Here is a 15,195-nt window from a genome sequence, read left to right as displayed (position 1 = left end):
CGATCGAAGTTTGCTCCAGTTTGACAAGTAAATTTACGAACACACTTGTAAAAATTTCATTCAAATCCGCTATAAGGTTCCCGCGCATGCGCGAAAATTTCCCTCCACAACCGTCGTTTTTCTCGAACTCGTTGAGACTCGTTCATTTATGATCCAACTTCAGGAGAGACGGATGTTCTCCGAAAAGGTAAGATCAAGATTCACGTTTTCGAAATCCATCGTCATCCTCTGCTTAAACATCTCGAAACGAGCTTCTTGCGCACGATTCTTCTTGATTATAATATTTTTGATTGTATTTTCCGATTATATTTTAACGCAGAGCTTTTGATCACGTTTATTTCCCGAAAATGATGACATGTTTGTCTCGTTTGTATGATCGTCTCTTGATTATACCTCTACGTGTTTCTGATTATTCTCTTCTTCAGGCGACTCGTCGCCGCATGTTGTGTTTTGAGATTTAGTTCTCGTTTCTCTTTTAGTGCTGGATTTATAGAGCCTCCTCGCTATCGCTTCAAGCGTCGAAGAGCACCTGCTATAAGTAGCTCTTATCACAATTTTAGTGAGTACTATTGGTTTCTTATTTAAGGAATATAATTGAGATTTATATCTTGCGAATATATTTTATGCGCCTTCTTATTTAATTTTTATTCTCATTTAAATTGCATTTAAATCATTGCAATCCACTTGCTGATCAACACTTGCAGAATATTACAAATATTTCACATTTTTTACATTGCTGGATAGATGGATTTATTTAAAAAATGAGATTCTTTGCGTAACGAAGAAGCACATGGTAGAATAACGTTTTCACTTGTGAACGTAAATTTATATTTAATATTTAGCTTACACATTCTTTTGAGATAAAATAAATATTAATTTCATGATGTAATTTGACTGCCCCAGTCTGAGAGCTATGACTGAATCAGTTTTCTGAAAATTTTTTTTATTTTATATTTTTATTGATTTATTATAAAATAAATCTTAATATATTATATTTTATTTATATAGATCGAGATGGAGAAAGAGACAAATAACAAGATTCTTCTCTGTTCTTGTTTCTCCTAATGCTGGATTTATAGAGCCTCCTCGCTATCGCTTCAAGCGTCGAAGAGCACCTGCTATAAGTAGCTCTTATCATGCTTTTAGTGAGTACTACATTTGGTTTCTTATTTAAGGAATATAATTGAGATTTATATCTTGCGAATATATTTTGTGCCTTATTTAATTTTTATTCTCATTTAAATTGCATTTAAATCATTGCAATCCACTTGCTGATCAACACTTGCAGAATATTACAAATATTTCACTTTATAAAATTATTCATTTATTAAATATTACAGCTTGGTCAAGTATAATAATATAAATGAAAGAGAAAGACCATTACATCTTTATAATAAATAAACATTTTTTATATTGCTGAATAGATGGATTTGTTTAAAAAATGAGATTTTCTGTGTAACGGAGAAGCACATGGTAGAATAACGTTTTCACTTGTGAACGTAAATTTATATTTTATATTTAGCTTACACATTCTTTTGAGATAAAATAAATATTAATTTCATGATGTAATTTGACTGCCCCAGTCTGAGAGCTATGCTGAATCAGTTTTCTGAAAATTTTTTTTATTTCATATTTTTATTGATTTATTATAAAATAAATCTTAATATATTATATTTTATTTATATAGATCGAGATGGAGAAAGAGACAAATAACAAGATTCTTCTCTGTTCTTGTTTCTCTTAATGCTGGATTTATAGACCCTCCTCGCTATCGCTTCAAGCGTCGAAGAGCACCTGCTATAAGTAGCTCTTATCATGCTTTTAGTGAGTACTATTTGGTTTCTTATTTAAGGAATATAATTGAGATTTATATCTTGCGAATATATTTTATGCGCCTTATTTAATTTTTATTCTCATTTAAATTGCATTTAAATCATTGCAATCCACTTGCTGATCAACACTTGCAGAATATTACAAATATTTCACTTTATAAAATTATTCATTTATTAAATATTACAGCTTGGTCAAGTATAATAATATAAATGAAAGAGAAAGACCATTACATCTTTATAATAAATAAACATTTTTTACATTGCTGGATAGATGGATTTGTTTAAAAAATGAGATTTTTTGTGTAACGGAGAAGCACATGGTAGAATAACGTTTTCACTTGTGAACGTAAATTTATATTTAATATTTAGCTTACACATTCTTTTGAGATAAAATAAATATTAATTTCATGATGTAATTTGACTGCCCCAGTCTGAGAGCTATGCTGAATCAGTTTTCTGAAAATTTTTTTTATTTCATATTTTTATTGATTTATTATAAAATAAATCTTAATATATTATATTTTATTTATATAGATCGAGATGGAGAAAGAGACAAATAACAAGATTCTTCTCTGTTCTTGTTTCTCCTAATGCTGGATTTATAGAGCCTCCTCGCTATCGCTTCAAGCGTCGAAGAGCACCTGCTATAAGTAGCTCTTATCATGCTTTTAGTGAGTACTATTTGGTTTCTTATTGGAGGAATATAATTGAAATTTATATCTTACAAATATATTTTATGTGCTTATTTAATTATTATTCTCATTTGAATTGCATTTAAATCATTGCGATCTGCTTGTTGATCAATACTTGCAGAAAGTGAAATATTACAAATATTTCACTTTATAAAATTATTCATTTATCAAATATTTCTGCTTGGTCAAGTATGATAATATAAATGGAAAAAGACCATTACTATCTTTGTAATAAATAAAAAAATTTGTTTACATTGCTGGATAGATGAATTTATTAAAAAATAAGGTTCTTTGTATAAAAGAGAAGCACATGGTAGAATAACTTTTTTCACTTGTGAACTTAAATTTATATTTAATATTTAGTTTACACATTCTTTTGAGATAAAATAAATATTAATTTCGTGATGTAACTTGACTGCCCCAGTCTGAGAGCTATGACTGAATCAGATTTCTGAAAATTTTTTTACTTTATTTATTTATTTATTTTTTTTTTTATTAATTTATTATAAAACATATCTTAATATATTATATTTCATTTATATAGATGGAGATGGAGAAAGAGACAAATAACAAGAATCTTTTTCAAAATAGGAATTGTAAGTTATAATTTATGTTATATATTTCCCCACTTTAAATTTAGAATTCTTTCACACAAGTATTATTTGTCCTTTTTTTATATATATATGATGAATACAACAAACCGCCTCTAGTCAATCTGAATTCAAGTGACGAATGTTGTATCTGAGAGGTTTGAGTTTAATTTTAAAAATATATAAATGTGACAATATGATACATATTGATTATTGTTAATAACATCAGTTTTTTTTTCCAGATGTCGATTTGGAAAATGGATGAGGGCGAGTTTTAACCATGAAATGAAATATAATATCCAACTAATAAACAAGAATGTATGCAGTGAGAATGGCACAAGCTCAGACACATGCACATTCATATCATAGTGATCATATATCTATAATTTACTGTTGAACTATTTGGATCTCACAATTACGTAAGCTACTTAAAATTACATTAATAGGAAAAATAATATTATATTGGATTTTCTGAGTAATTAAAACATGATGAATTATTTAAGTTATCCCTGTCTTACATAAACATGGTGATAGAGATTTTCTGATATAATAAAAAATATATTACTAATTATGACAATATTACAATAACTTTGAAAATTGATGGTAATAAATTCTTTTCAGGATGCAAGAAATATGTAAGCTGCGAGAACAGATGTGAAAAATATTAATATACATTACAATCATGAATGCTTTACATTGAAATTTTCTGATAAAGTAAGAATTGCCCCTTTTTGTCTTTATTGCTTTCTTATTTTTGTTTATTTTTCTGATGTGATGATTATAAATTTGACAAGCATATGTCTGAATGTTTTTGCTGCTAAACTTTTAATCTGATAATTGAATATTATAAATTAATTTTTGATGCTGTATAAGTGTTATATATAATAAGTATTTTATATTTAATTTCAGTTTTACAAGAACAACTCAGAGAAAGAGATTCAAGAAGGCTCATATATGAACTACATAAACATTGAAGGTAATTAAGTTAAAATAAATTTAATTACACGAGAATAAATATTTGAACCATGTAAAATTGTAGATCATGATGTATAAACTATACGCTATTCTGATTTATCTGATTGGAACTTGCCCTCGCTGATTTTGCTATTAAATAAAGATTTCATCTTTTTTTTTTTTATATAACGGTTAAAAGGAGATTGTTTTTGTTACAGATGCATAATTAAATAATATTTTAATAAATGGAACATTTCTAATGCAAAGGTAATAGTTGATTAACATTTATAGTGACACATTAACATTACACTATATAACATTTTTTTTATTAATATTTTTAATTAATAAAATTATATGCAAGGTGTAAATCCAAATTACTTCGATTCATAAAGTTACAAAATATATTTTAGATATTTATTAATTTTTTTGTAATGTTTTTCATGATATACGCTATGATACATAGTGATAACTAGATATTTCATTGAAACAATAGATACAAGATTCAAGTTTCAATTTGTGCGTATTATTTATTAAAAGTTTTTTTTTCTTGAAACAAAATAGGAAAAATAATATTATATTTGATTTTCTGAGTAATTAAAACATGATGAATTATTTAAGTTATCCCTGTCTTACATAAACATGGTGATAGAGATTTTCTGATATAATAAAAAATATATTACTAATTATGACAATATTACAATAACTTTGAAAATTGATGGTAATAAATTCTTTTCAGGACGCAAGAAATATGTAAGCTGCGAGAACAGATGTGAAAAATATTAATATACATTACAATCATGAATGCTTTACATTGAAATTTTCTGATAAAGTAAGAATTGCCCCTTTTTGTCTTTATTGCTTTCTTATTTTTGTTTATTTTTCTGATGTGATGATTATAAATTTGACAAGCATATGTCTGAATGTTTTTGCTGCTAAACTTTTAATCTGATAATTGAATATTATAAATTAATTTTTGACGCTGTATAAGTGTTATATATAATAAATATTTTATATTTAATTTCAGTTTTACAAGAACAACTCAGAGAAAGAGATTCAAGAAGGCTCATATATGAACTACATAAACATTGAAGGTAATTAAGTTAAAATAAATTTAATTATACGAGAATAAATATTTGAACCATGTAAAATAGTAGATCATGATGTATAAACTATACGCTATTCTGATTTATCTGATTGGAACTTGCCCTCGCTGATTTTGCTATTAAATAAAGATTTCATCTTTTTTTTTTATATATAACGGTTAAAAGGAGATTGTTTTTGTTACAGATACATAATTAAATAATATTTTAATAAATGGAACATTTCTAATGCAAAGGTAATAGTTGATTAACATTTATAGTGACACATTAACATTACACTATATAACATTTTTTTATTAATATTTTTAATTAATAAAATTATATGCAAGGTGTAAATGCAAATTACTTCGATTCATAAAGTTACAAAATATATTTTAGATATTAATTTTTTTGTAATGTTTTTCATGATATACGCTATGATATATAGTGATAACTAAATATTTCATTGAAACAACAGATACAAGATTCAAGTTTCAATTTGTGCGTATTATTTATTAAAAGTTTTTTTTTCTTGAAACAAAATAGGAAAAATAACATGTATAGCAAATAACACATGTTATCGAAAAATAATAAACAAACGCAATATTCCATAGAAATAAGATTCTTTTATTGAAACCTCATATTATATCTAAGGTACAAAATGCGAAGTAATACGCGTTCCTCTTGGACTAGATATCCATTCCGTGAAAACGTAATAACATGATCGCACGAAGATGTTATTGCGAATTTATATTAGCGATCCTGATAAAACGTTACTGCAAGATTTTATCCATATGTACGAGAAACGTCACATTTTATTCAATTTGTTTTATAATTAAAACAAAAATAATAACAATAAAAAGTAAAGTCCTGATATAGTAAAATCGACTTTTTATATAAAACAAAGAGGAGAGAAAAGCATTAAGTTCCTCAATATCCGAATTCGATTATGTATAATAATATTAATAATGTAAAATACTTAGCGAGACAAACTAATTCTACTTTAAGTGAATGCATGATAAAACTTGATCACACAGAGAGCAGACTGATCTAGCGCTCGGTGCATAACGCAAGGACGCGAGAAACACTATATATTTTTTGTAACATAATTGCACTAGAATATATAGTATATACAATACATAACTAAGGTGTGTACCCGTCCGGGGATATAATCAATTGCTGGTGTGTAAAGATTCAAAAAAGTATTCTTACACTAAGTCGCCAACAAACAGTTCGCAAGATTTCTATCTTGTATCTATAAAGTGCGCAGTGCTATACGACTCTATGTCGTACATTATAAAAATCATACGCGCTCGCGGGCGAGTTGGTCGCGTCTGTATACCTTTAATAATTTGTCGCCGGCCGTGCCGAAGGCCGGTGAAATGGAAACTCATTCTTCTGGTCCTTGACATGCACTGCTTAACGTAGCCAGCTTTTCTGAACATCGCGATTGCCACGCGATCAAGAGATAACTTCGAACGTTCCGTTGACATAAGACATAAACGACTTAATTGATATTGCGCGCGATCGTACTCCTCTTTAATGAATCACATTAACGTGTCGTCGGTGAACATTTTTTTTTTTCAGATAGCCATAGATATAGATTCTAGCAACGTTGCCGATGATTCCTAATGTTGCAAGACTTAATCAGTTATATGATTTAACTTCCGTTCAGTGTATTCATTAAATAATTGATTATGATCTCGCCTTCGCGCAATCAACATGGTTCATTATTAAATAAATATTCTTTGTTTAAGTTTCGTATATAAATGCCAGTAGTATACTTTCAATTTCAGTTGAGTAATATCATGTGTGATTGATCAATAAAATTGAATTTTTTTTTACATAATTTAATAATACACTTGTTGGGAGACAGAAAGATATGCATTTTGTGTCTTGTATCATTGCTATAAAAATCTCATTTCCCTTTACACAGAAAATTAAAGATGTAAAAAGACAATATAATAGTTCGATCACTAAGAATATCTTTTTACAGACTCAATAAATTAAAAAAAGTAAAGTTTGTATATATTTTTTAGACACAAAGTACTTTCTCGAAAGATTCGCGGTATATTTAAAAACATTTTGAATACATCTGCAACGTTCGCGTCGATATGGTTAGACATTACATATTTTTGTTGCACACCAGGCTCTCGAAAATTTACCCTAATCTTTGTTTCATAATTCGAGAATATATCTCGTTTCTTCTCTGTCTCTTTACAGAAACATCTTTATTGGTTTCACGAAGTTTAAGACTCGAGTAAGTTACTCTCACGAATAAATCGACATCCATTCGCCTTGTTATGTCTTCCTGAGTGACCATTAGCACCTTTCGCTGAATATTTATATGAACCACGGCACTTACATGACCATTGCCGTTCGCTATACCGATACGCTATACATCATATCTACATTGAGCATGTCGTCTGCCAGCTGTCACAACTGGTAATTTGTGATAGGATCAAAGTCTTTTTGGTGAGTAGAATTTAAGGCCATCACGTATCCCCACAGTCGCATGGCGGTCCCGCAGACCCTCTGTATCATGTGTACCTCTTCGAAGTCCAGATCGGCCCGCCAGTGAAACGGCGCGACCTTGGAATTCCGGAAGGTACTCGATACACCGCCCACATCGTTCTTCGTGTGCGTGTCTAAGAACCTCTTCACGTTCGGATGAAAGTTCAAACCGTAAAAGTTGTAAAGCTCCTTCACGTGTCTGTAGGGATCCACGGAAAGATCCTCGTAGCGCACCACTCTATTTATAGACAAAGATTGAGCTTTTAGAGATCTCTCGCAAATTATATTGACATTATTAGATTAATTAACACGACATCCGATTTAAGCCAATTAAAGATCATTTGGCGCGAATGAAATCAATTTATAGATAAATATGAAATATGTATAATTTAAAAAAGCAATGTATTTATACCTGAAAGAATGTGGGTATTTTTTCGAGAGTTCTATCGCTGTGTTAAAATCTGACACCATATCGGCGCAAACCAGAGCCGGATCGGAACAATCTGGTTTGGCGGGACACCATTCCCTGTGTTTTCTAGATTGCAAGATACCTCTCGGATCGCGGATTAGTAGAACTAATCGCACACCTAAACTATAATAAATAAATATTTGTTATTACATTTTTACAGTATAAAACATTCTTTAGATATTTAAAAGCTAATCATATTCTTACTCTTCTTCAGCCAGAAGCTTCTCTGCTACACGCAACCTCAATCGCACAAGCTTCATCGATTGAAATGGGAAGAGCCGGCAAAACTTGGCAACGAAACGCGAATCCCAGCAGATGCGTTTGTGAGCCTGACACTGCCGCCACAGGTGCGTATTGTGATTGAATACCCAAGGATGAGTTTTTCCATAATTTAGATACCGATCTGCAATAATAGGATTGTAAATAATTGATCGTTAAGCTATGTGATTTCAAACTCATAGAGTATAAAATTACCGAGCTCTTTGTATTCACAGTTCAGGAGAGAGACAATCCTTGTCAAGGATTCGTCGGCGAGCGGCGGCTCTCTGATTTGCACAATCCCATAATCCAGCAACGGTTCGTAATGATAAAAATTGGCCGGATGCGCATTCACCACGTCGCCGAGAAAAGTGCTGCCGCTTCGCCAACTCGTCAGAATTATGCTCCTCACGGGTCTGCCACCTCTCTCCATCACTAGATCTTCAAGTTTGCTACATTTGGTAAGTGGAGGTGATTAAGTGCACTGATTTTTTTTTTAAATATATATCTGTGAAAGGATTTTTAAAGCGATTTCTGGCGCGTGTATAAAATTTACCTCACGTTTATCCCATATCTTCCGTTGGGGTATTCATAATTTTCCATTTCCCTTCTTATAGCCCTTCTCTGTTGATCAACCACATCTTGAATTTCGGTGATTGTGGCATTTTCCGTGTAACCCGTAATATATGCCTAAAAGATAAATTGAACCGATTAAAAACGAAGAATTATTATAGCATTAGGGACATTAATGCAAATAAATGCATGTCAAAACATACTTCAATATAATAAGAGAGGAAGGTATGACACATATTTTAAATAAATAAAAGGATTAGATTTGAAGCTCAAATCGCGTAGAAGCAGATTTCTATAGCACAGGCATATTTTAATTATCATGTTAATTTGCAAAAAAAAAACTTAAATCTCGTAATCTTGTACAAATATTTAATCACCTATTAGTATTTATCTATACAACTTCATACAATTTCTTGAATAAGCAACGCAAAAATTTCAAGCATTATTAAAGAATGGAAAATATGTTAGTAAAAAATAATATTGATATAAGTTATGATACTTCACTTAAAATTGCTTTTAATTTAATTGAGAAAGTCAAGTGCGCAGCATAACGCAATAAAGAAAGATAAAGTTGATAAAAAAGTATGAATCTTTTTTATCGAAAATGTGCGTTCTACTGTACACTTTTCTTTATTATTTTTTTTATATAATTGTTCTTATTCATTAAACATTAATGACAGTTAATAACAATATTTACAATATTTAAAAATATTTACAAGAGTTAAGAGCTAATTAGTTTCTGGTAGTTAATAACGATTAAAAATATTTTATTATAAGTCATAAGTAATTAATAATGTTTTAATTGCTTTGATAAAAATATTTTTATCACATTGCATTAGCTATCAAGATAATACAACATAAAAAATGAAAAATGAAAAACATAGATATTTCTAAAACTAATTACGTCTTCCGTTATTGTATTTGTGTCAATGTTACGATAAGATAAGACAATCAAACGACAATTAACACTCTAACAGCAAACAAATTCTAACAAAAATGAGAATGACAGTTCGCATTATGCAATATCGATGCACACCTGGCTTACCGTTACCGGTTCTTGAATTTTTGTAGTCCTTGGCCTTATCTCACCATCCTATTCGAAGAAGAAAAGCATCGATGTTTTAGCGTTTTGATTGTGCGTCGTGAGCGCGAATGCACCACTGATGTGAGATATATAAGATAAAAAATCTTCCTCCCTCTTTTTCAACGTAGGTATATTAATGCCCTTGGAGGATGCAAGTGCAAATAGATATATAGAACACCCGGGGATACCCGTGAATATATAAGAACTGTGAGGTACTATTATATATTCTTATATAAATTAAAAGAGAGTGAATTGCTGTAAAAGTGAGAGTCTACGCGCAAGCACACATGCTGACCATAATAATTAAATTATGTTACACCTGTCTCCGGGGCACTGTAATCAGATCTCATGAGAGAGTCACGTCTTCATCAAAGTATACATTATTAGTAGACATAATCAAATATCACAAAGTAGATGAATCAACAACTTTTGAAAAATTCTAGCGCATTAACTTGAAATTTTTCATCTTCTCTATCTTTACTCGTGAATATTTGATAGCGCATTTGAGACAACTTACAAAATATTATTCGCTCATAACATTTTGTAAAGTTCTGAAACAGTGCGTGAAAGAGGAAGAGAATAAGAGATGAAAGAAAAAAAATGAAAAAGAAGAAAGAAGAATGTGCGTCGATTTTGTGGAATTTTTTTCTTTCTTTTTTTTTGTCTAATATTGTTAATGTATAAAGAGAGACTGATAAGAAAGAGTTAGAGGTGCAAAAGTTTAGACTTTACCGTCAGAAAGAGCGTGTTTGGCGTGACTCAATTTAGAGCAATCCCCACCTCCGAATTTTTACTGACCGATATCACCGGCTGCAGTCGATGTTCGAGATAGCTGCTGTAGCGTTGATTAAATGCTAGGAAGAAGATGCAGATGGACCCCAGGACTACCAGACCATAGAAACTCAGCCGCTTCGACATCCTTATTCCTATAAAGTGCAGGAACTTAAACAAGATAAATATAATTTATACAGATTGAAAATATAATAGTGCGAGAATACAATTAAAACTATCAAAATAATTGAGTAAAAAAATAATTACATATTATGAAAAGATATTTTCTTCATATTTTTTTTTAAATATAATATAAACGCGAATAGTCTATTATCACAATTTTATTTCTCGTGCAATATTTAATGAAATCGCAAGCAACAAATATATTCGTGATTTCATTTGTATCAAAAGATTATAAAATATTTACATCTTTTGAAAAAAACAGAAACAAAAAGTAATTAAATTTAACATAATCAATTACGTTCTACATAATTAAGACATAAGACTGTACAGAGTAAATATCGATAATTTCAATCTTTTTGTACTCGTTAAAATTTCATTGATAATCACGTAACCGCGAGCGATAAGAAAAGGCCGCGGTGAATTTTAATCAAATAACATCACGTCAAGGAATAAAAAAGCGCGGCAGGTTTTTCTTTACTCTCGATCGAGCGGGGGACGGCAGGAGGGACACGATAAGACATGAGCGCGACGAAACGATCGATTGCAATTAATTACGCGTAACAGGAACGCAATTCGTCTCACCTTGCGCGAAATATTCCTCGTTAAATTAAACCCCGCCATGTGGTCCGAAGAATCGATCGCGAAAATCGTTCCTCCGAATTCATCCGAGATCGCACGCTGTCATCTCTGTCGCGCGTTATCTGTCATCTCGCGACATAATACATAATATACGCGCGTGCAAAACTTCATCAACGTTTCTGTTTACAAGAACGACACGCACTTTGTAACATCTCGTTAATTGCACCTCCGACTCATTTAGATTACATCGTTTGCATAAAGTCGAGTATGCACATGTGTAGTACAAAGTATATATACGCTAGTGAAAAATCGATCTCTCTCTCTCTCTACAGAGCGGTTTTCTTTATTTTCCAACTTAATAGCTTTTTAATTAACGCCTGTCTCTCTGAAACGCGTCGAGACCGGCTGGTGGAATCGACACTACTGAACGCAGAAGGAAGCGAGAGGGAAGAAAAAAAAACTGCATCGCTACGGACGCGCGAATTCCGCTTCTCGTTCCGTTTGACAGCGACAAGCATCGACTGTACGCGGATTTCGCGAACGGGAGGGGAAGACTTCGTCGTACACCCTCTCCCTCTCTCGCTCACTTTTATCGCGTCCGCCGAATGCGAACGGAATTTTAATCTCTCTCTATCTCTCTTTCTCTCACCTCGTGCCCGTGCACTCGTTGCACGACGTGACGCTTGTGCCAGCTCAAGCTCGACGGTGAGACGGCGATGATGGGAGTCGCGGCGTGGAGCCGCGAGGGTCCGTCTCGAGGATGACGCGGATGTCGCGCTGTCGGCGTGCGACCACGACGACGACGACGTTCATCGCGCCGGCCAGCGACGATCGTGGCCTACTAACGGGCGCCCGAGAGCGAGAGGTCGGCGAAACTTAGCCGTATTGCGGGCTCGTGCCAGGCGCGTCTGGTGTAGGCGCACTCTGTGTCACGTGGTTTCGGTCTTGCGTATGTACATATACCCTCTTCCTATGAACTTTCTCTCCTTTTCTCACCCATGGATCTGGTCGCGTCCTCCTTTTTCCGCACGAAGATGCAGATGCAGCTGCATCGACGATTGTATAACCAAACTATATAAAGAGACACATGGATATAGTATGTTTTGTATTGTTTTAAATCGATTGGATTATGCGTACTTATCGGATTTAGCCACTTTGCTTTCTATATAATTTCTTTTCTCTCAAAAATGTCCGATTATACTTATATCTTGTGCGAAAAACTGCGATTGACACGTTTATGAGAATAATAATATATAGCTGTCCTCTTTTTTTCGAGAACGTGCGCCATTTTGAAGTGTTGATAAGCACGCGATCGTTATTATTATGAATCGGTAAAACAGATTCCCATTTTTATCTGATGATAAAAATATACTATTGACAAATTTTTAAATATGTTTACAATATGTGATCTTATTATTTAATTTTAAATCCAGGTCTTTAGGCTATAATTTCTATATCTATATATAATTTATGAAAAAATTCGAGACAAAAGTATACAGTGTAAATTTCTTGAAATATTTTTTACATTACACAATATGTAAGATTACAAATGAAAATTCGCGAATTACGAGTCAGCTGAAACAGCATTTTTGACGTAAAAAACGTTCGACTACATTTATGACATATTGACAGGTATGACATTTGATAGTTTCGGAGGCGGCCGCTACGCGGCGCCACCGACGCCTGGCGCGCGTTCCGCGCCAAACTTCAGCTCCTCGACCAACGTCATGTCAGTCGAATGCTGTCGTTCGAGCAGCGTATTCGTAATTACGGGGAGCCTCTTCTCGCATCGCGCGCGCGTTCACCCTTCTTCCTTCACGTTCGTTCTTTCCATGTCTCTCTCTCCACGACGCGGACATGACGCGCGAAACGTAGCCGCTTTCGTCCGGTCAGACAGAGTCACGAATATTCGGACTCTTCTCCCTCGTTTGTCGCGCCAAGTACTCGCACCTCGCCGCTCTCTCCCGACACACACGCGACACATACACACACGACAGACGTATCTCACTCTCCTTCTCTCTCCCGTTCCTCATCCCTTTCCTCCCGGCGGGGCGAGCCGAAAACTCGTTATGCTCCGGGAATATCCTCGCCCGCCTCGAACCGGTAATATCTCGTGATTTGCGAGAGTGTGCTCGAGATTTTTCGCGATTTCGGGCGCCCGGTCAGCCTCCGTTCATTCGTCGCGACGTGCTGCGAGAAAACGTCGAGGGAGGAGAGAGAAAAACGCCGTCCCGACGAAGATGCGCGAATCCGCGCCGCGTCGTCGTTCCTCGTTGTGACTCGGCGAGCGGAATTCCGTGCGACGACGGATCCTCCACGAGGAATCGTCCCTGATGCACCGGCTCGCTGTTCGACCAGAGACGACGACGCAGGAAGAGACGGAGGTGGAGAGAGCATTTCGGGAGGATGCGCGGTTGAGGGGATCGCTCTGGGTGAGTGTCTTACATTTTATATGTATGTATATGTATATATTCCGCACTGCGAATCTGATGGCTCTTTCCGAAGCGACGAAATGCGCGCCTCGTTTTGATTGCAAAACTGGCGCGATATTCTTATACCAATCATTTCGATGTCTTATCGATGTGTTTTCATCGATGCCTTTTGCCAAGCGTTTAGCTAAATTGCGCTCTATCTCATGACAGACGGTCGTAAATAATTCAATTAATTACGATTAGCGATGGTTTTCCATTGGTGGGAAAATCTGTGTTCGATCGGAATATTTTGGGTATCTCGACAAAAATGTATCTAATCAAGATCTTATATGGAAAAAAATTAGCCACCATAGTGAATTTTAGCTATCACTATATATTTCATCTGAAATTAACTAAACTTTTCAAATAAATTATTATTTTGTTAATTGAACATATACTTATTAATATTTAAGTCAAATATACGTTTTGTTAGATTTGATATATATTATATCTAATTTAAATATTTTTATATCGTCAATTAACAAAATAATATTTAGTCGAAAAGTTTAGTTAACACATTTTTTTCAGTGTATAATAGCTAATAGAATATTATAGAATATTTTTTAATTTTATAGAATTTTACGTTAAACTATAGCTAAAAAATATTTTCTACAGCTAAAATTTAGGCATAATATAAGTAAATTGTAATAAATGGAGATTGTAAAATATAATTTATTTTTTATCTAATTGTAAGGTATAGTTAATTTCTATTTTCTGTGTATATCTATATACAATTTTTTGCATTATAATAAATTAAATAATCTCCGAATTTGAATTTTTGCTATGATAAACGAACAAACAGGATAAGAAACGCGGTACCTAAATTATAAATAAATAAAACAAATGGTATTAACGTACAATATCCGATATCATAAGCTTTTCTTATGTAATATTAAAATAATGAAATCTCACGTTGTGAGAATCGAATTTGCTATCAAATATTTATAAAATAAAATGTTTTATCTTCGCGGATTCGTAGATTTTACATACATGATGTAATGTTTACATTATTTGTTATATAGGGATGAGTTTAAATCATATCAGCTTGTGAAATATTTATCAATTGAAATATTTGCAATCTCTATATAATTTTAGAATATATGATATGTGACACAATCTATAATAACGGCTTAAGATCACGCATTA

General features: G+C 32.8%; 2 protein-coding genes, 1 long non-coding RNA gene and 2 other non-coding genes across 15 annotated transcripts in view; 4 read left to right on the top strand and 1 right to left on the bottom strand.

Moving 5' to 3' along the window:
- The first annotated feature begins 123 nt into the window (after positions 1 to 123).
- On the top strand, positions 124 to 8,919 carry LOC114938358 (uncharacterized). 8 transcript variants are annotated; one of them, XR_014924402.1, is made up of 17 exons: positions 124 to 187; positions 480 to 559; positions 1,009 to 1,145; positions 1,688 to 1,824; positions 2,367 to 2,503; positions 3,069 to 3,120; positions 3,235 to 3,272; positions 3,357 to 3,533; positions 3,736 to 3,828; positions 4,024 to 4,090; positions 4,287 to 4,335; positions 4,805 to 4,897; positions 5,093 to 5,159; positions 5,356 to 5,404; positions 7,371 to 7,622; positions 8,345 to 8,477; positions 8,625 to 8,919. It is a non-coding gene; the product is annotated as an uncharacterized LOC114938358 (long non-coding RNA). The 8 variants fall into 8 exon arrangements; XR_014924404.1 differs by lacking the exon at positions 3,235 to 3,272 and having other exon boundaries at positions 3,357 to 3,432; XR_014924399.1 differs by lacking the exon at positions 3,235 to 3,272.
- On the top strand, positions 870 to 940 carry LOC114938392 (small nucleolar RNA SNORD31). Its single transcript, XR_003821068.1, has one exon. It is a non-coding gene; the product is annotated as a small nucleolar RNA SNORD31 (small nucleolar RNA).
- Positions 2,919 to 2,985, top strand: LOC114938391 (small nucleolar RNA SNORD31). The gene has a single exon (XR_003821067.1). It is a non-coding gene; the product is annotated as a small nucleolar RNA SNORD31 (small nucleolar RNA).
- Positions 5,754 to 12,199, bottom strand: LOC114938356 (carbohydrate sulfotransferase 5). 4 transcript variants are annotated; one of them, XM_029312271.2, is made up of 8 exons: positions 11,582 to 12,199; positions 10,844 to 10,987; positions 9,998 to 10,054; positions 8,945 to 9,078; positions 8,605 to 8,840; positions 8,335 to 8,533; positions 8,074 to 8,253; positions 5,754 to 7,899 (listed from the first exon to the last, which is right to left on the bottom strand). In XM_029312271.2, the coding sequence occupies exons 1-8, from the start codon at positions 11,618 to 11,620 to the stop codon at positions 7,584 to 7,586; spliced, it is 1,305 nt and encodes a 434-aa protein (XP_029168104.1). In that variant the 5' UTR covers positions 11,621 to 12,199; the 3' UTR covers positions 5,754 to 7,583. The 4 variants fall into 4 exon arrangements, with proteins under 4 accessions (XP_029168104.1, XP_029168105.1, XP_029168108.1 ...); XM_029312272.2 differs by having other exon boundaries at positions 10,007 to 10,054; XM_029312275.2 differs by having other exon boundaries at positions 10,844 to 10,971; positions 11,582 to 11,645.
- Positions 11,283 to 15,195, top strand: part of LOC114938355 (beta-1,4-glucuronyltransferase 1) — a 38,931-nt gene continuing 35,018 nt past the window's right edge. The window contains exon 1 of the mRNA XM_029312270.2: positions 11,283 to 14,010. The gene's annotated coding sequence lies outside the window, so the exon portion shown is untranslated. The remainder of the gene's footprint in view (positions 14,011 to 15,195) is intronic.

This window comes from Nylanderia fulva, unplaced genomic scaffold (genome assembly GCF_048542155.1).
Source record: "Nylanderia fulva isolate GAGA-0341 unplaced genomic scaffold, ASM4854215v1 Scaffold17, whole genome shotgun sequence".
NCBI lineage: Eukaryota > Metazoa > Arthropoda > Insecta > Hymenoptera > Formicidae > Nylanderia > Nylanderia fulva.
The sequence above is the reverse complement of the archived record's forward strand: the minus strand, read 5'-3'. Positions and strand labels throughout refer to the sequence as shown.